The 21755-nt window shown below is 38.1% G+C and overlaps 1 protein-coding gene across 2 annotated transcripts; it reads left to right on the top strand.

The window, feature by feature from the left end:
• Positions 1–4898: 4898 nt before the first annotated feature.
• Positions 4899–20937, top strand: eva1bb (eva-1 homolog Bb (C. elegans)). 2 transcript variants are annotated; one of them, XM_036576847.1, is made up of 5 exons: positions 4899–5158; positions 7828–7880; positions 14937–15089; positions 17864–18043; positions 20336–20937. In XM_036576847.1, exons 3-5 carry the CDS (start codon positions 15023–15025, stop codon positions 20593–20595), a joined length of 507 nt encoding a protein of 168 aa, XP_036432740.1. In that variant the 5' UTR covers positions 4899–5158; positions 7828–7880; positions 14937–15022; the 3' UTR covers positions 20596–20937. The 2 variants fall into 2 exon arrangements, with proteins under 2 accessions (XP_036432740.1, XP_036432739.1); XM_036576846.1 differs by lacking the exon at positions 7828–7880 and having other exon boundaries at positions 4905–5158; positions 20336–20936.
• Positions 20938–21755: the final 818 nt, after the last annotated feature.

Genomic DNA, 21755 nt, shown 5'->3' with positions numbered 1-21755 from the left:
ATGTACATTTATTTCATGCAGTTACTGAATAATTTGCCTTATGATTTGGTCATGTGAATTCAGACGGACACACCAAAATATACTCTGGTGAATAAGAGGAATAGTCTGATGAAACAATGCATGTAAATGTTTTTAATGAATTTGAATAATCTGGCATAACTATAATGTTCAACCGACTGTTTTGCCAACTGGCTGTTAAGTGTACTCAAAGGCATTTGCACCCAGCTAGCTAACAGAGTGTTAATGTCGCTAATTAGCTTCATCAGTTCAGCAGAGTTAAATTGGTCAGTGTTGTTTGGTAGGAAGGCCATATTTTACATTGCATTACATTAGCGTCTCTATCACCTGCCTCTTAAAAACAGCACAACTTAAAAACAGCACACCGTTTTCCGCAGCGGTTAATTTTGCTGTTTAAAGACTTTTCTGCCAGTTGGTAAGCTAGACGTCGTCTTTTTTGTTAGTTAAAAGGCTTTTCTGCCAGTTGGTAAGCTAGGTTTTCCTGCTAGTTAATAAACTAGGCTTTCATGTTTGTCAGAAAAGAATCAGACCATATTTTGTTAGCATTTTGCGGCCAAAACTGACAAACAAGGATCCTAAAAACAACAGACTAAGTAAATGAATTGACTTCATTAAGCCGTTAAGGCAGAAAAAAAGCTATTGTTTTTAATCACAGCTTGCCTTTAAAAAAAATAGGGCTCCAAAATCACAGTTCAACCTCTGGGTATGAGCTTCCATTGCTACATTAGCTAATATTAGCTTATTAGCATGTCAGAAACACCGTAAAAATATATTAGAGATTACTTAACAAGGTTCGAGGTGTGTGATGGTTTAGTCATGCACTTAGCATGATGCTAACTAGTAGGGTGTGGTATTTCATTTGTTAGCTACATTAGCCTACACTTGTTAGCTACATTGGCCTCGTAGTTTCTGTGCAAAACTGAGCAAACCTGGAAAATTGGATTTTTCACCAAACCATCGTCAAGTTTCGTAAGTAACGTAGGTTAGAAAATCATTTTCTACAGCCGTTTTTAGAAAGGCAGGTAGTGGAAGGACAGGAGTTTCACTGCACTAGTGGACTCTCCTGATCCTGAAACAAACCTGAACACAAAGAGCCCTTTTAAATGGCAGAGTCAGGCTCCGTGCCCACTGCGGCCTTCCGAAACTATTTCCTGCTCCACCCTCGCAGCTTTGGCTCACTTTCACTCCAGCACAACTGGACATAGAGAGTGTAGATGATGGATCCTGTCTTCCTGTGGACACCTAACATTACTTCCAACCCAATGGGCTCCTTGTGCAGACTGTGATGGGTAACAGCAGCTCCAGTGAGATGGCTCCTGGGGGAAAAGCTGGTGCATTTGCGTCCAAAGTGCAGTCATTTGTGTGGGCTTGGCTTGATTCGTCTCAGATATCATCTGAATCAGCAGTTTAACATAGAAAAATGCAGAGTGCTTGTGTGGGGCTGGTGAATGGTAACCGTGATTGCAGTTGATTGCATGCAGGCTTATGATAAAATCAGATAGCTGGGTTGGTGAAGAGTTTGATATGGGGTGGTTGAATCACTCTTGGAGGTCGATAGTTTCCCAGCAGCCCGTTTTTTATGTTTTTATTCTTCTTGTAATGAAGAGACGCTTCCTGTCATCCTTCCTACATCGTGTGATCTCATTATCCAATTATAATGCAGGATGGCAGTGCTTGATAATAGCCCTCTGAAGGTAGTCAGATAAAAGCCCTCTCTTTGGTCATCACCATGCCCATATAATGTTTAAGCTGGTCTCCTCTATGAGAAAAATAAACTGAAAATAGCTGCTGACCTGTCCTCTGGTACACAAAATGTTCATAAGCTGGTACATTTTGTCGCACAGGCATATTTTCCTATGAATTACAAGGTTGTTAAGAAGACAAAACATGAATATTGCTAGATGCAGGCCAACACTGCTGTACACTCAATTGACAGTATAAGACACACACGAACCTATAAACTTTGTCAAATGTGATAGTTAAGTTGCTTTGGCAGTTTCAGCTGATTTTTAAAAAAAAATACTATCAATTTTTCTTAAGATAAAACCAGCTTAGACCTCCTAATACAGGCCGAATACAGAATGCCGCACAACATCAGAGATCCCGAAACATTTCAACATTTAGCTCAAGTAAGTATTTTATTGCACAGCTTCACAAATAAGAACTGTTAGAACATTAGGATGGATATAGTGTATATTAAGCCATTGGAGGGTTTTGAATTGCTTGTATGCACTTCACACTGTTTATAATGCTTTAGTGACAATACTAATGACCTCACACTCAGCTTTTACAGTGGGGAAATACAGTATATTTGCTTAAAATTGGCCCAAAAAATCAGGGCCAACTATGAATGGATATGGGCTTAGGGCAGTGGTCACCCAACCCTCATTCAGCAAACCAGGGAGGTCATTCAGTGATTAGAATGATTTGATGGGGTTGATTGAGCTTAGAGTCTGTAGATCTTCGGTTGGTGACCACAGCCTTAGAGCGATGTTCTACAATGTTCTTCACAACATTGCTGCAAAGTGAAGCAACTATGGGTTTGAGAAAGATGCTATACGAATTAAGCTTGTTTCATTATTATTAGTATTATTATTAGTAGTAGTAGTAGTTGTAGTAGTATTGACAAGTTTTTGTTTGTTTCAGGAATACAATGCACTTTTTAAATTACATTTGTAGTGTATTTAAGGATTGTGGTTTCTGAAACTCTATGAATATACCAACATACCGACAAGCAATCTTGAAGTTTGTCCTTTTTGAGGGGCCCTAATCATGGAAAATCGATTTACCTTGCTAAAAAAAAAGGAGTTTGTTTCAAAACATACTGTTCGCTCCCCCGTCCATATGGTCCATATATGGAAACAGCTTGTTTTAAATTCACTGTTTTTGTGATGTCACAAGAAACAACTCATACATCCACCTATTCAGCCGACAGCGCTTAAGCCTGGCCCACTCACACTAAAGACAGCCAATCAGAGCAGAGCTCATTTGCATAAAGTTGTTTAATTCTAAGGGAGAAAGAGAAATTGGAAAATGGTCATGTAAAGTTAATCATTTTTGGTACATAAAACCACATAATATATCATAAGTGGAGCTCAAAGGGAAAAATAAAGTACAAGAAAAATGTGGGATATGGGCCCTTTAATATATGTACCTTTGATCATTTTAATAGAAAACATGTAAGCAAGTCTATCTGGGATAAAGGAACCGTATCCTACATTCTCCTTTGATTTGATTATTTCCCAGACAACCACATCTGTGGGTGTATGTACCGAAATTAGTTGTCATTTTCCGACCTTTCTTTATCCTTTTAAATTAAACAGACTGTTTTCTGTACTGTGCCTTTGAGACTAACATATGTAAATGAGCACTGTTCTGATTGGTTGCTCTGTATTCAAAAAGCAGTCAACCCTTTATAACTTCAGTGTGAATGGGCGGGGTTAAACTGGCAAGGCTGAATAAATGTAGTGGTTTTAGTCACATCACAAATTATGTGGCTTAGTTTTCGTACGCGAACTGTACAGACCGGGGAGCAAACATTTATCTTAAACAATGTATCATTAAAAAATTGAGGAAAACTCAGATTCAGATCGGCCCTTTAACAACTCAATACAACTCAACTCTTCTATAACTTGTTAGCTATACAATGGTGCTTGAAGGTTTGTGAACCATTTAGAATTTTCTATTTCTGCATAAATTTATTATTAATCAGATTTTCTAATAGTTGATAAACCAAATGAAATTAAATAAAATTACATTTTACTAGAAGGGGAACATATAGAATTTTAAGTTAGCTTGACAAAGCCTTTGTAATGGAATCCCAGATGGTCCCAGAAGTTGTTTCTAGGCTGTTGCTATGTTATCCCAGGTGGTTGCTAAGCTGTTACTAGGCCATTGCTATGGTATCCCTGATGACTGTTAAGGTGTTGCCAGGGCATTGCTATGTTGTCCCGTGTGGTTGCTAAAGTGTTACTAGGGCATCGCTATGGTATCTCTGGTGGTTGCTAAGGTGTTGCAAGGCTGTTGCTATGTTATCCCAGGTGGTTACTATGGTGTTACGAGGCCACTACTATAGTATCCCAGGTGGTTGCTAAGGTGTTGTTGGGCCATTGCTATGTAATCTCTGGCAGTTGCTAAGGTGTTGCTAGGCCATTGCTATGGTATCCCTGGTGGTTGCTAAGGTGTTGCCCGGGCATTGCTATGTTATCCTATGTGGTTACTAAGGTGTTACTTGGCCACTGCTATAGTATCCCAGGTGGTTGCTAAAGTGTTCCTAGGCCATTACTGTGTTATCCCAGGCGGTTGCTAATATGTACACCTGTGTGTTTTAGTATGTATGTGAGTCTGTATGTAATGTCTTCAAGGCTCAGTGGAGAAATGTCTTTTGTGATATTATTTGTGCCAATTAGATTTAAACTTTCTCAGCTTTCTCTATGATCCTGCAAAGTGGTTCTGGTTAAAAAACTGCGACCTAGGAAAACAGCACAAACACCATAGAAGAAGATAAAGAAGAACATTAAAGTTGGCCTTGTCAAGCCAACTTAATTAAGATCAAAGTGCCTACAAGGGCTTGTTAAACATCCCGTAAAGTTTGTTGAGTAGAACAAGATCAGAGTAAGGGACCAAATGGTGAAGGAAGGAACTTAAAGAAGGTGTTAAAAGTTGTTCAGCAGTGCAGTGACCCAGCCTGGCTGTCGTTGCTGTGTGGGTGGAAACCGCAGTGGATTCCCAAGAGCTACGCCATTCCTCCTTTCTTTTTTTCTTCTTAACTGACAGAAAACAACCTCCTTCTGTTCCGAACTCGGTGTGCATCCAATTTGCTTGTGTAGGAGAGAGAGAGAGAGAGAGAGAGAGAGAGAGGGGGGTGGAGGGAGGTTCAGTGCTGCCGTTTTTGCCTGTTCTTTGGAAAGGAGAGGCGTGTTTGTGTTGTCTAACTTCACTCTCGTAAGAAAAAGCACCTCCCAGACTCCTCTCTGTCCCTCCTTTCACTCTTTCCGCCTCTTGTTCCTCTTCTCCTCCTCAGAACAGCATGCTTCACGTTCCTCACCAGCCACTCTGGGTGTGCACACTGATGCGGTGATGACTTTGAGAAGCTTCTTGTGACGCGGCTGTAGAAAATGATGCCTAGTCATCAAAATAGGTGAGTGGGCAAAGGGCTACTTGTTGTTTTATTCTTTTCTTCTGTATTAAACATGTACATTAGTGTAAAATACTGCTACAGCATGGTTTATTCTTTCATTTCAGTATTAAAAGACTGAGTGTCAAGTGTTATATTTGCTCAAAATGCTCATATTCTTATAAAGAAACCAAATGCAACTCAAATCTCCATTTGATCAATGTGTTTACAACGTTTATGGTAACAGAAAACCTTCTTTAGAGAAGTGTGGATCAAACACAATGTTGGAAGAAGCTACACTAGAAACACTTTAAGGAGCTGCAGTGACTCATGCTGATTCAAAAATCAATTTACTTAATTTTTACACCGTTCAAAAGTCATGAAAACTTTTTTAAAACCGTTTTTCTCAGCAGGAGGTGTATTTTTGCCACTAAAACACAAAATAATTCATGGTGATGTTAGTTAGAAGAACACAGTTATCAGAGTGCAGGTTTAGATCCTGACCTCCCACTGCACTCCAGTCATCACACAGGTTTATTCAATTCCTTCTGCAGAACACCTGATTTAATTTAATGAAGGATTCATTAGATAAACTAGGTATTAGAAATGGTAAAGATACATTCACACATCAAATCACAATCTTTTATTTCTTTGTTTATTTGTATTTATTCAAGTGTTCTTTTGCACAGCTTTTTCAGGTTTGAGACCATTTCCCCTGACATCGATTCAGTCTTTTAAATTCCAAAGAACTGTTGTTGGATCTAACAGAATAGTTTCTGAAAAATTCAAAGGAGTTACTGAATCACTTCTAGTGGACACTGAATAGTTTGTTGTAGTCATTGAATTATTTATAGTTGTAACTGAATAATTCATAGTAGTTAATTAATGATAGTGATAATTAATAGTAGATACTGAAGATTAATAGCAGATACTGAATAAATTAAAGCAGTCACTGAATAATTTATAGTAGTTACTGAATAAATCATAGTAGTTTTAAGACTGTTTCCAGTAACAACTACTCACCTACTTTAAATTTCAAGGAACCATAGTGGATTTAACAGATTAATTTTATTGCAGTAACTAATAATTTATAGTAGTTACCGAATAGTTCATAGTAGTTACTGAATAGTTTGTAGTAGTTACTGAATAATTCATAGTAGTTACTGAATAGATTGTAGTAGTTACTGAATAGTTCATAGTAGTCCTGAATAGTTTGTAGTAGTTACTAAATAGTTCATAGTAGTCCTGAATAGTTTGTAGTAGTTACCGAATAATTCATAGTAGTTACTGAATAGTTCATAGTAGTTACTGAATAGTTTGTAGTAGTCACTGAATAATTCATAGTAGTTACTGAATAGTTCATAGTAGTTCCTGAACAGTTTGAAGTTGTTACCGAATAGTTCATAGTGGTCCTGAATAGTTTGTAGTAGTTACTAAATAGTTCATAGTAGTTACTGAATAGTTTGTAGTTGTTACCGAATAGTTCATAGTAGTCCTGAATAGTTTGTAGTAGTTACTAAATAGTTCATAGTAGACCTGAATAGTTTGTAGTAGTTACTGAATAGTTTGTAGTAGTTACTGAATAATTCATAGTAGTTACTGAATAATTCATAGTAGTTACTGAATAGTTTGTAGTAGTTACTAAATGGTTCATAGTAGTCTTGAATAGTTTGTAGTAGTTACTGAATAATTCATAGTAGTTACTGAATAGTTTATGGTAGTTACTGAATAGTTTATAGTAGTTACTGAATAGTTTATGGTAGTTACTGAATAGTTTATAGTAGTTACTGAATAGTTTGTAGTAGTTACTGAATAGTTTATGGTAGTTACTGAATAGTTTGTAGTAGTTACTAAATAGTTTATAGTAGTTACTGAATAGTTTGTAGTAGTTACTGAATAGTTTATAGTAGTTACTGAATAGTTTGTAGTAGTTACTGAATAGTTTATGGTAGTTACTGAATAGTTTGTAGTAGTTACTGAATAGTTTGTAGTAGTTACTGAATAGTGTATAGTAGTTGCTGAATAGTTTGTAGTAGTTACTGAATCATTTATAGTAGTTCCTGAATAGTTTATAGTAGTTACTGAATAGTTTGTAGTAGTTACTGAATAGTTTATGGTAGTTACTGAATAGTTTATGGTAGTTACTGAATAGTTTGTAGTAGTTACTGAATCATTTATAGTAGTTACTGAATAGTTTATAGTAGTTACTGAATAAATAATAGTACTAACCAGATAATTTGTAGTTTGAACATATAAAAATAGATACTTAAGATGAATAACAATAAGAAGTCATTTTAGAATGTTAATAGAAATGCATGTCATATTGACCACAGTGAGATAAAACAGTACTACAATTAAGTACTGAAGTGAAGCAGCAGAACTTCATGGTGGAGACCTTCTTATCATAAATGACAACCTCCTTATCGTAAATGAGAACTTCTAAAGAAATTGAGTTTCCAGAGTAGACTGATAGTGAGATGTTTTAAGACCCGAGGAACATGTTGAGTGTGTGTGATTGTGTGTGTGCTGGTAGTCTTTATGGGTGACAGATGGTTGCTGCAGGTTCATGGTGCTGTAGGAAATGCTGTGGTTGTGGTGTGTGTGTGTGTGTGTGTGTGTGTGTGTGTGTGTGTGTGTGTGTGTAGGGGTGGTGTGTGTAAATGATGTTTTGTCTTTGTGTTTGTGATTCACAGTGCTGTAAACATGGAGTCATGTCTGAGGCTGGTGGCTGTTTGCTCTGATTGAGGTATTTTGAGCTGCTGTGGCTGGCTTCCTAAACAAACACCATACCGACATGGCCCATCTCTCTCTCTCTCTCTCTCTCTCTCTCTCTCTCTCTCTCTGTGTGTGTGTGTGTGTGTTTGGCTGAGAGCAGCTTTTATGAGCTCTTACTGGGTCCTGTTATTACACTGTTTTTACACTTCTGGTATGCGTTTGTTGTGTGGGCATTTGATTTGTGTGTTTATGTGTGCTCTTCTAGGAGCAGAGTTTGTTTTAGAGATACCTAGGGACTGTAACGATCCTAAAATTTAATTTTAGCTGATGACTGATGATGAGTGCTTTTGCAAAAACAGGTATCTCCATTTTAATACATTTTCATAAATGTTTTTTGTGCATTCCAGCTAATGTTAATCAAACTGCTGTTAGGTTGTTTTGATTACGTAAAAATAACTCGATAAAACAACATAACTCCAATGATCATTTCATGTTTCAGAGTTAAACAAAGCCATTTAATGGATATAAGTTTCTTTTAAGTGCAATCTTTAACTTTATTTAACATAAAACAAGGTAAAGTGCTAAAATCTGCAGCAAAAACAGCCCATTAGTGGTCATTATAGAGCATCTATAAGATCAGACCTCAGAAAATCCCAAGGCTGAATATCAAATGAGAGGTCAGCTCAACTCAAAATGATATAGTAACTGATTACATGGCTTTTTTTGAGTTGGTTCTTTGTTAGACACACTGTGCTTTGTTTAGATGCAGTAGCCGTTATTTTAAGACTTACGTACTGCACTTTGTAGGGAGAAGGGAGCCGTTTGCCTAAAACAGTTTGCAGCAGTGTTGCATCACCTGACCCGAATACTTTATTGGGTTCCGCTCGAAATTAATGCTGTCGTTTGACTGTTTCTGCTGTAAAATGTAAACTTGCAATGCCTTGATGATGGACAACAACCGCTTTTGTGACAAAACATGTTTAGGATTCAGAATGTGCTGTGTGAATAACTCACCACAGTCAGCTCATTTTTTAAAAGAATTGAGTTTATCGTTTTTTTGCAAATGAACTCTTCACTCGCCCTATAAATAACTGTGATTAACAATATAATTGTCTATTCATTGTGTTCAGCTATTAAAGTGCCAACCTAAAGTGGCTAAATAATGTGATTAACTGTCTTGCATCAATACTTGAAAGCTGTAAATACTCAGCCTTTCTACCCTTGATTTTCTATTCTTCATTGTTGTTTTGCATACTTCTGTGATCATAGTTAACCTCTAAATGGCCAGAGCCCACTGGAAGGCCCAAAGTTTTAATACACACTTCTATAACCTAGCCTAAGTGGATAGTTTGGTTAAGCTCAGAAAGTTTGCATTGTAGTCCTTGTAGTTACTGAATAATAAGCCTTAGAGTGTAGTAAGTCTGGGCTTTTAAGGGGGTTAAGGTTTCCTTCTGATGACACTTGGTGGATGGAAGCATCTCTATTCCTGTGCCAGCCAAACCTTCCTGTAGGTTCTTGGCAGTGATGTGGGGGTTTTGCTTTGCATACATGAGCACACTGTTAATTATTGCCAGGATTTCACAATATTTAACATGATTTTGTCCACAGTAAAATACCTTATTCTTCATTTCATTGTGAAATCAGCTCATCTTAAGATATTTTCTATAATAACACAGCAAATTACTGTGTTTATGAACAGGCGTGATTCAGTGTGACTGAGCTTTTACAGTGTTTGTACTTTAGTTAACCACAGTGTCTGTATAAAACAGAGGAGGCCGAGCAGAACACAGCAATTAGAGAGATTAGCGAGAGAGAGAGAGGAAATGGAGAGAGAGTGAGAAAGAGAGAGAAGGAACAGAGTGAGAAAGAATAGAAAAAGAGAGAGAGAGAGAGAGAGAGAGAGAGAGAGAGGGAGGCAGCGTTAGAGAGTAGTTACCCGACTGAACACCATGTACAGTTTTAGTCTGGACGTGTTGAGTTTGGTCTGAGGGGCTGTATTGTGCCCGCGGTTTAGATAGGCATCAGGGTGGGAGAGTGCTGGGTTGTGACGCAGTTGATTACAGATTGCAGTAATTACAGACTCAGACAGGAAGTGGCCAAAAACAGAATAACACACTTTTCCCAAACATGCACACACACACACATACACACAGATACACACACACACACATACACACAGATACACACATACACACACACTAACTTGTTTTTGTGCTATGTCAGGACATGGGATCATTCATGTGTCCCATATGTATCATACAGTTGTATGTAATAGCTGGGACCCCACTTGCCAAATTACATAATTGTTTACTTTAAAAAATTAAAGATTTATCAACCTACCAAGTCAGTACTTAGTAACACCTCCTTTAGCAAATTTCAAAGTTCCCAAATGCCTGTTAGGGATTTTTATTCTTGTTTTTAGAAATCCTCACCTACTCAGAATACAGAACACTTCAAGTTTTGTGAACACTTTAAGTTTTAAGATCTACTCACCGACTTTTTTAATGATGCTCAAGTCAGAAGACTGCTATTCCAAAAACCTTAGCTTGTGTTTCTTGATGTCGTTCTTGGTGGATTTTGAGGTCTTTTGGATCACTGCCCTGTTGTTAAAGCCAGCCTCTTTTTTTCTTCCAAACATACCTTTAGTCATCGTGACCAAACAGTTCCATTTTCACTTCCTCACTCCACAGCACTTGTTTCCAAAGTACCCCTACCTTTCTTAGAGTTTTCTTGGTCTTGCAGATCTTGCCTTGACTTCCACAGCTCCTTTTAACTGTCATTTCTCAATGAAGCACTTCAATATCTTTTAATGCTTCGCCCTGCTTTGTAGACACCTGTTAGCTTCATTTTTTGATCCTCAGCCAGCTACTTAGAGGAGCCCATGGTTGCTGAATGTAAGTACAGGCGTTGCTTTTTGAAGATATGTGGTTTTGTCACAATAGTGACCAAACAGAGACATCTATACACTGAAAAAATGCTTGATATTTACTTGATTTAAATGTCTATATTAGTTTCACACCAGTGACATACATTACATCAACACAGTTACTGTCGTCCGTTTACTTACTTTTTTACTTGGTCATATTTATTCAAATAATGTACATGTTTAAATCAAGTCAATTCAAAGCAAAATCGACAGTGTTTTTCAGTGTGTACCCGCATTCCCAGTAAAACCTTATATCCCCAAATTGGTAAACAATGTTCTTAACTTTGAATGGAAGTTAATGGAACAAGATTTTTTCCCAAGTACTTTTGGACCATTTCTATTGGTCTGTTCATCATGAAAGTTTAACAATGTGTGAAGGGCAGCTGACATTTTCAAATTCTGTAAAAATAGAAAACAACAAAAATGGAAATACAAGGTTATATACAGACATCAACCGTATGTTCCATATTTATATTTATATTATAGTAATAAAACGTTTCATATGTAATATGTGCAGTGTTGGGATAGCTACTGAAAAATTAGTAGTTAGCTACTTTGTAGCTACTTTCCCAAAGGTTGTAGCTAGTTACAATTTAGCTACTTTTCCAGAAAAAGTAGTCGCTACTTTTTAGATACTTTTTGAAGAGTAGTGCACTACTTTTTAGCTACTTTCAAAGCGCGATTGTCAGAATGTTTGTGAATCTCCACCAGACACACCAAACAAGCCAAACAGAAAGTGTGAACAAGACACTGCATTTAGTCATGTGCCAGAAAGAAACATACAATTGAAAAGCTGCAAATAAACAAAAAGATCACCAAAAAGTGAGTTTCAGTGTAACCAACAACCAAACATACACATCAAAGGTGTGATATCCAACAAAAAATTAGACTAAGTAAAGGCAAAGTCAATCATTCCAGGTTTTTCTAACAAAAATCAACAAAAATAACTGGATAAAAACCAAACAATTTAGTGCAAAGCACTGTCAACTGTTGAAATAAAACTGCTCCAATTTAAATATTTCAGCGAGATCTGTGACAGACATGACATTCAGAGTCCTGTTAAACTTCAGCAACAGTTTAGCCTCAAAATCCTCATCAGTGACCCTGACTCTGTTTGGGGTGAGAATCAGGCATGAGTAATCTCTCCACAGCAGAACTTAATTTTTCAGTAAAATAACATAATAAATAATAAGATTTTTAGGTAAAATAACATGATCCTCCTTTGCTGTAAAATCATTATAACACACAGTTCTAACACAGTTTTCACAATAAATGGTCGTAAACCCTGGAGTTAATACATAACTGCTAATTCACCCTTAAACGCTGAAGACTGACACGCAGATTGCAGGTCACACAGCAATGCAGATAAGGAAATGGCAAAGAGAGAGATTTAAGACAAACATTGATCATTTGGAGATGAATGGACTTATTTGCATTTATAAGCACTGAGCAGGTTTCCTGATATGTTTAACCCGGCTCAGTCACGGCTCAGTCAGGGTTGCACAGTCGCCATCAGCCCAGTTAACGACCGCGTTCTATGGTTCAGATTTTGCGCGGATTGTAGCGAAATTGTAGAGAAAATTTCCGCTATAGCTACAGAAAATTTTGTAGGCGCTACAGCCTTTAGCTACATTTCAAAAACTGGAACGGCTACAGCTATTAACTACAAAAAGCAATGCGCTACTTAGCTACTGGCCCATCTCTGAATATATATATTTATGTATACGTATCTATATGTTGTAATAATATGTATACAATATACAGTATATATATATATATATATATATATATATATATATAGTGCTATGTTCAATATGTATTATCCCGAACCTAACATTACTCTTAACCTCAGTAATCAAAAAAGCAAGAGCATTTTACAGTTGTTTTCTTTAATTATTCATTTTGTAACTGCACAAAAACAAACATGCAGAGCCACATGCTCACATCCTGTCTTCCTCCTTAGAGAGAGTAACCAAAACTGGGATTAGAACTTTTTCCCAGAGAAGGAGCCCTCACAGAGCGTGTGTGTGTGTGTGTGTGTGTGTGTGTGTGTGTGTGTGTGTGTGTGTGTGTGTGTGAAGCTTATCATAATTGTGTTTCTGTGGGAAAAATGGAAACATCTGACTGGTGAGGGCAGAGAACAAGAGTTCACTGCCACAGATACTGACAGCTTGATGGGATGCTCAGACACATAAAGCTCCTATAGGCACAGATCATCGAACAAATGCCACACAAACATACTACACTTCTACACAAATCTGACCGGTGCCTGGAGCTTTGAGACCTGAGCCAGGCCCGACTGGTACAGCTGAATTTAAAACCCGAACAATAACCTGCTCACACACACTAACAGAGATAGACTATCACAGATACGGTTACTAAGAGCTTGAGTTGATCTACAAGGAGTGTCATGCTGGAATAAACTATACGTTTTTTATTGTCAGTGTATGTTTGTGGAATTGCTGAATACACCCACAGAGAACAGCATCTACCCTCCTCTAATCAACTGTTAGCTCCACTGCACTAAAGTTCCTCACGCTACTGCTGCTACTATAGAAACACAACATTTTGGGGAGCTTAAAGCTACACTATGTAAGATTTGGGGATTTGGCGACCTCTCTGGTAGAAATATGTAATTGCACTCAACGTCCAGAAGAACATTTTGTAATGTGGGTTGATGCTTTGGACGCCTTCCCAGAACAGATGAATCTGATGATTGTGAGTGTTTTGAAAGAGATTTAAAAGAGAGCTCAGTCAAAACTATGTGAAAGACGGGGTTGTTGTCTGGGCATTTGAAATCCAAGTCTCAGCCCAGTTCATTTTAGAATTGTTTGGGAAGTCCCCCGGATTTATTTTTAATTGATTTGTAAGATGTGCAGTTGCTACTTTTTCATTGAATGTAGGGATTCACATCTTAGCAAAATGTTTTCATGTTTAACATGAATTTAACATTCCTGTTTTTTTTTAAAATGCGTGATTTTTTTTATATATGAACACAAAAATTTATTTGGAGTTTTAACTTATGTAGCCTGGCTGCCCTAAAATTTCATTTCATTGTATTTCAAATAATAAGTTAACAGAACGTAACTGACTATTAGATGATCACCGCACAGTCAGTTTACTTACCTATTAGTTAAAATGATAATTGTTGTTTTTGTTTTGTTTTTAACAATAAATTGTACCCTTGCACTCTCTCTCTCTCTCTCTCTCTCTCTCTCTCTTTTTCTCTCTCTGAGGTGAAATTGCCCCTGAATTAAACAATGGATGATGTGTGATATGCTAATATTATGAGATTTGGGGCTTGTTAAAAAATGTTTATTTTATTAAAACAAGTGATTTTGTCACCACCAAAACAATTATAACACTACTGAAACTTTACCAAATGTTTCAGTAGTGACAATTTTAGCTCATGTTGAGCAGAACTCAGAATCGCTAGCCAGTACATGACCAGCAAGCACAGCTTTGAGCAGTTGTACACACAAAAATTCGTAACATTTTTATCAAAACTTAAAAAAATATATTTAATTGCAGAAAATATGTGTTTCGCTAGTGACAATTCTTAATGTTCCACATTGATTTTCAGACTTTGGGACACAATTACTTAAACAATGGGATCTAACTGCTCACCATGAGGCCATGAGGGACAGGGATGCAGTCTCACTTCTTGCTCTAAAATGCTGGGGTGTGGCTTAAAAAAGCTCCGCCACAGACTAAAACTCTTCGTGTTTCGGTACTGACATGAAAACATAAGACAGCATTTTTTAAATAAAGTTTTTTGTTTTATTTAATAATTAATAAATCTAAATCTTTTAGGACTGCAGTTTGGACTAATTCATTAGGACAGTCCATCTACTTACTTACTTGATTGATATTTTACAAAGGGCCTCTGCTTTCACTAGAGGGGTTTTGTCCACCTCTGCATACGAATAGTGTGTCAAAACAATAATAATAACTCTCTCGAGCACTAAAGAAGCAGCAGTGTTGTGTAATTACACTCTGCACTTTAGGGGTCATCATGGGAGGCAAGGCCTCCGCCTTCTTAAACATCTAATATTTATATCCATGCAGCACATTAAGACTCGACATCTGACTTACGATAACATTTGTTACTTATATCATACTTTATACATGAAGGACTTCTTTCTCTCTTCTAACCCCCAGCACTCAGAGGGCCGAGGCATAATGCGAGGTGAATAATGGAAGCTAAACTGCAGAGTTTGTGAGCGTAACAGCCAGAAAGGAGCAGAATGAATCCCGTAAGGAAGGACATGGAGCTGCTGAGTAACAGCATGGCCACTTACGCCCATATTAAAGGTAGGATACATACCACTCTACATATACACCTATAGCCGTTCTGTTTATGTGATTATATTGTACAATTTTGAGAATTAGTCAGTCAGTTAATGTGAACTTGCCCTCCACTGACTTTCATCCAGCATTAGCAATGTTAGCATTGTTAGGGAACTATGTATTACTTTAAAAGCAATAGTTTGGCACAAAAAATCTACTTTGCACTGTTCTTACCATAAATGTAGTCAAACAGCCAGAAATATGTGTGGTGTCTGAAGTTTGCTTCTTTAGTTTTATGTTAATGACGCTGTATGACTTTTGTCTGTCCACCTTATTTTCCACATGACTGCTATATTTTGAGATTATGGTCAAAATATCCACTTGGGGGAGGGAAGTGTCACTCATTAATGTTTTAGTCAGGGAACATTTTATCATTTCATGTCCCATTAAATGTCTCTAAAGTGTTTCTGGGACAACATGCAGTTTGTGGTGCCGAAACTGCGGCAACAACTGCAATGTTATGAGTATAAACCTTTAAAGCTTTAAATGACATGTAGCTTCATAATCACAGCTTGAAAAAGCCCAGTTGTTATTGTTGAAATCTGTGCACATAAAATCCAACCAGAGGAAGAGCCGCCAGCTGAATGTCATCACTGGTTGCTGCAGCTCTCTTTAACTGGTTCGCACTCTATACTCTCTGTAACTGGATATATTCTGCCTTCAGTAGCAGGGATGTGGGAAGGGGTTTAAAGTTGGGGGTGCTGAAATTTTAAGCTGCATATATGTGGCGTGACCAGTGACGTCAGGCAAAATGATTTGCATTCATTCATTTATTTATTTGTTTATTTATTTAGCTGGCTAATTTTCATCAAACAGAACATATAGTGCTACAATGACGCCAGAATTAACAATATGTAAATATAACTGACATATCAAATCACTGAGCTGCAACTGTAATCAACTGTAATCGATTGTGTCACACCCACAGCCACACAATGACAAAATAAGGCTGTTTTGGAGTTCACCTGTAACTCTTCGTAGACTTTCTCTCTTTTAACTTTTTGACCGTTTTTGAGCGACGTCCCCAAAGCGGCCTGTTTTCGGCCCACTGTAATGAAAATGTTTCTGAAGCTTTTCTGGGAACCATTTTCTTTTCCAAAGAACCCTTGAAGAATCATCTATTTTTAAGTATGTAGAGTTGGATGTCAGAGCTAAAACTGGAGAAACAACGTTACCCTCATGAATTCAGTAGCAGAAAGAAGCCCATTCCAAAGATTCAAGTGATCTCTTTGATTTGGCTTTACACCTTTGCACATGGAAATATCCGTTACATTGAAAAAGTGAGTTCATTTTTGGGCCACTTCAAACACAGGTGTGTTAATGCTGTTCTAAAGGATCTGTCACAGATTAAACATACGCCAACAAACTCTGACGTCTGTCTGAAATTGTTGGGAAATCTCTAAAATAGTCTCACTGTTTCTCTGTACTTGACTTCGCCTGTCGGTTATTGTTTTAGCTGAACACTCTAAAAGGGAGTTGACAGTGTTTGTTTTCCTGCTGTGTTAATGGCTAATTTAAAGCATGGAAAACTGAACTTTGTTTACTTTTTGGTGTAGTTTGTAAACACTATTAAAGCTTTAAAATATGCCATTTTCCAGCCTGTTAAAGGTTTAAAATGTACCGTAAGCAGCCGGTTTTGAATACACTGTTTTTGTGACGTCCCCAAAACCAATGCAATTACATACATCAGCCTATTCAGACTACAGCAGCTCTGCCTTTCACACTGAAGTTATATGGAGTGTTTCAGACTGTACTGCTGTTTGAATAAGGCACAATTCAGGACAGCCAATCAGAACTGAGAGCTCATTAACATAAACACAATGTTTCCACACTCCCATTGAGTGAATTCAGCTATTTGCTGACACAAGTGTTCACTCAGGGGTTCCAGGTGTTCAGGTACACACAAACACACACGCACCTACAGAAGAGGTGTCTGTGTAGAATCACACACTTTTGCTTTTTACTGCTTTGCTGCGATAAGATTGGTACTATGCACACACTCATTCTGAGGGTTGCCAGATTTGCGATTTTCCTGCCAATTTGGGCCACTTTGAAAATGCAGCCATGGTAGAAAAGTTATAAAGTTTCAGCATCTAGTGGACGGCTTTTAAGCAAACTTGGGGCTGGAGGTTTTTTGCTGGACCTGGCAACCATAAGAAACAATAAAAAATATGATCTGTGAATCTTTAAAAGAAAAACCAGTAAGAGATTGTTAAAAATTCATATTTATGTTTATAATCTTTGGGATTATCATATTAAATTAAATAAAAGCTGAAAATAATATATAAAGAGTGCCATGTCTCATTGCAGCTCCAGAATGAGAATTGCTAAATTAACCTGCAGAGTTGCAGATGCTGCAGTGATGGATGTTAACATCATACCTGATACTCTAAACGTTGTTGTCATAGAGAGTTTGGTATATATATTGAAGGTATAAAACGCTGACTGAACAACTAACATGTGGAGAGGCATCTGTATTTAATATAGTGAGGAGTACTGAGTAGCTCATGTCTTGACAATGGAACAGTCATTGCCCCTGGCATTTTTCACAACTTGACCCCTGGCTAAAGGGGTATAATGCACCCCCAGCATTGCTGTTTTCCCAGGTGGTAGCTAAGGTGTTGCTAGGCTGCTGCTAGGAGATAGAGAGGTTGGAAAATGGTCACATAAATATGGGGAAAAAATAAAATACAAGAAAGCTAAAGTATACTTCATCTGCCCCTTATTGTCTGACACAGAGAACATGGAGAGTTTTGCACTGTACTTCATGCTCGGTGTGTGTTTCGGGCTGCTGCTGGCTCTGACGCTCCTCATCCTGGGCATCGCCTGCAGGCCACGTCCAGCCACAAAGAAATCCCCTTCACCCGACCGGAGACGGCTCAAAGAATCCAGTGAGGAAGACGAGAATGAAGATAAAGGTGAGCAGTTTGGAAAAAAATATACTATTCAGTAACACTTTACTTGAACACTGCTACATATAAGTGATATAAACATGCCTAAACATGTCATGACAGATGTCAAATGATGTCATGAGAGGTCATAGCTTGGTAAGGTGTTGCTTGGCTATTGCTATGGTTTCTAGGCTGTTGTTAAGGTGTCCCTGGTGAATGCTAAGGTGTAGCTAGGCTGTCTATATCTATCTTTGTTTTTTTATGATGTATGCAGTTGGCCAGTATTTCAGAAATGCCAATGATACCTACAGACACTTAAAATAAAGGTTTATAAATGGTTCCTTGCTTGGAAATATGGCTGGTATAGAAAGTACTTTATTGAAGGCTTGTTGTAGTTTTATATGAATTATTTCAGGTGGAAGCAGTAATGCAGTTGCTATACCAGACTGTAGTGGTGTAGCAGGAGCTGAGCCATAAGGCAAAGCTCTCTGTTTACCGGTCGATCTACACCCCAACCCTCACCTATGGTCATGAGCTTTGGGTAATGACCGAAAGAAGGAGATCGCAGACACAACAGTGGAAGTGAGCATCCTTCGCAGGGTGGCAGCTACACTCTACTTGATAGGGTGAGGAGCTCGGTCATCCAGGAGGGTGATAGGATATAATTTATATAACTATGCCATAAACATGTCATGACAGATGTCATATGATGTCATGAGTGGTCACAGGTTGCTAAGGTGTTGCTAGGCTAATGCTGTGGTATCCTAGCTGGTTGCAAAGATGTTACTTGGCCATTGTTATGGTATCCCAGGTGGTTACTAAGGTGTTGCTAGGCTGTTGCTATTGTAGCCCAGGTGGTTGGTATGGTGTTTGTAGGTTATTGCTACGGTATCCCAGGTGGTTGCTATAGTGTTGGTAGGCCATTGCTATTGTACTCCAGATGGTTGCTAAGGTGTTGCCAGGCCATTGCTATGCTATCCCAGGTGGTTGCTAAGGTGTTGCCAGGCCATTGCTGTGCTATCCCAGGTGGTTGCCATGGTGTTGGTATCCCAGGTAGTTGCTATGGTATCCCAGGTGGTTGCTATGGGTTGCTCTACTTGATAGGGTGAGGAACTTGGTCATCCAGGAGGAGCTCAAAGTAGAGCAGCTACTCCTCCACATTGCGAGGAGCCAGTTGAGGTGGTTCAGGCCCCCTTTGGAGGTTTACCAGGCACGGTCGTTGTAGGACCCGCTGGAGGGATTATATCTCCAAGTTGGCCTTGGAGCAGACAGAGAGGAAATTGCGGGGGACAGTTGTGGGGGACAGGGTCGTCTGGGAAATCTTTGCTTTCCCCACTGCTACCACGACCCTAGCTGGATCAAGCGATTTAGGATGATGATGATGGTGATGATGTATTATTTCTCACTCGTAGCTCATTGAAACAAGTGGAGACAATTTTTGGAGTCCTTAATCCTTATTCTAAACTTTCAGTCCATAACACATTTGTTTTTCTAGGTAGGAGAGGAGATGAACATCCAAATTTGATGATAAGTTGTGTGTACAGTCCTGTTTTGTGGAAAGAAAAACACTCTTTATATGTTTGTTGTATTTTTGTAAATAATTTATTTTTTGACTGTGATGTCATTACAGAATGTAAATCAAAGGTAATTGTAACTCATCATAGATGTTTGTGTCATGTTTAGGCATTACTTGACATCGAAACAAACTGCACTCAAACTTAATACAGTATGTAAACCGAAAGTATAGTTGTATGCAAAATGTTTGGGCGCCCCTGGTCAAATGACGTTTTGTTGATTTTCTAAGTGAAAATAAGTTAACACATCCACTACACACATTTTTTTTATTTGCTAGTTTTAACACATTGGGGAAAAAATAAAACAAAAAACTTTTGCACAGGTCAAATTTTTACATTTTTCCCCAATATTTTAAGTTCAGGAAATAAACAGTAACTGTGCATTACAATGTGCAGAAGTGTGTTCACTTTCTTTCACTTAGAAAATCAATAATATGTGTAAATTGACCAAGCGTGCCCAAACTTTTGCATAAGACCTTAAATGTAACTGACTGCATACTTACTATGTCTTTATGTAATTACATAATTATTAGAGTAGAATAACAAAATGACAGTAATAACTCTATAAACTTCTAAGGCCTAAAACGGTCCTTCCTGCTCACATATCATCAATAATGGTTCTTTGACAAACCATCAATTGAAAGGTGCTTTAAGGAACCAAAAATGGTTCTTCTACCATGTTTGGCACCTCGGTCAGAGTGGATTGCGACATAATTGTGATGTAATTTCTACCATCCACCTTTAGATGAAGGAGAAGACGAGAGTGGCGGAGAAGGAGATGATGAAGAAGCCGAAGTGCCGAAGGTTACCGTGGCACCCATGAGTGATCAGAGCCAGTCGAACGGCACCCTCAGGAGCGTCAACGTCTTCACCTCGGCCGAGGAGCTGGAGAGAGCTCGGAGGCTGGAGGAGAGGGAGCGGATCGTCAGGGAAATCTGGAGAAACGGACAGCCGGATATTCTAGTCACGGGGACAGGCACGCTGGGACGGGTTCACTACCGCTAGCAGCCTTTTTTTAATTTTTATACAATATTTAACAGTCCTGAAAGCATATAAATGTTGCCAGCTCAAGGACAGCTCTGAAAGCACTGTAGACTGGGTGTTACTCTTCTTTAACAGGTCAGATCCAGCCCAGAGTCCAAACAAAGGGCAATGGAAACCCTCTGCACTTGGTGCATAGGAGTGAATCTTCCATGACTTGTGGTTTCTTTTATTTGCACCTTGTTAAAGAGAAATTCCATATTTTTTAATTCTGCGTAATTCAGTGGTTGAACTGTAAACAAAACCATTCAAAGTGGTTTGATGTGAAATGATTCATTGAGAAACCTGCCACTTTGTGTACAGTGGTGGTGATAGGAACTAGGGGTTGTGATGTCTACAACATAAATATAGCCATTTTATTTACTATCCAAAACCACCAGTGAACCTACATACCAGTTTTATATGTAATACTGCACACACCAACTGGCCACTTCATTAAGTACACTTAATTTCATCTACACTCACTGTCCATTTTATCAGCTCCACTGACCCTATAGGAGCACTTTGTAGTTCTACAGTTACAGACTATAGTCCATCTGTTTCTCTGCATGTTTTGATAGCCCCTTTCATCCTGTTTCTCAATGGTCAGGACCCCCACATGACCACCATGAAAATAAGTTGATTACAATACATTTTAGCAATACTATCATAAAACAATCTGCAGTAGGTTTTTGATGAATCAGTGAATAAAAACTTCTAAAAATCATTTGTTGTGAATTCATATGGGAGATATGGGTTTCTCTTTAATGAGGTTCTTATTGTTTATCATGTAGCAGTGATGTCTCAGACATCAGGCAGTGAATTCAAAACTATTTTCTCTAATAACTTTCTGTGAGGGAGCTTTTAGAGGTGGACGTCTGGACCACCACTGTGAACAATTCTGACTGTAAGTTTCTCTAGAACAGTGGTTTCACACCAAACCACTCAGAATGACTCTGTTTACATCTTAAAGATTAAATTATGCAGAAATTTTGAAAAGGAAACTCTGTAATACTTAAAAGACTTTAACATGTTTAAGCGTAAAAAATTAAATGCCCTGTATTTTTGGGCTGCCTGTATGTACACTGTCAGTAATTTTATTACATCTGAATCTTCTTATGCAATTTAAAAATAAAAACAGTTGA

This window comes from Colossoma macropomum, unplaced genomic scaffold (genome assembly GCF_904425465.1).
Source record: "Colossoma macropomum unplaced genomic scaffold, Colossoma_macropomum, whole genome shotgun sequence".
Classification (NCBI taxonomy): domain Eukaryota; kingdom Metazoa; phylum Chordata; class Actinopteri; order Characiformes; family Serrasalmidae; genus Colossoma; species Colossoma macropomum.
This window is presented reverse-complemented; position numbering and strand designations above follow the sequence as displayed.

What these genes read in the sequence shown, in the direction of transcription:
- eva1bb (XM_036576847.1), top strand. Translation starts at nt 15,023, where the DNA reads ATGAATCCCGTAAGGAAGGACATGGAGCTGCTGAGTAACAGCATGGCC. An exon ending in CACTTACGCCCATATTAAAG is followed by an intron (nt 15,090 to 17,863) that starts GTAGGATACATA and finishes TGTCTGACACAG; the next exon opens with AGAACATGGAGAGTTTTGCA. An exon ending in AGACGAGAATGAAGATAAAG is followed by an intron (nt 18,044 to 20,335) that starts GTGAGCAGTTTG and finishes ATCCACCTTTAG; the next exon opens with ATGAAGGAGAAGACGAGAGT.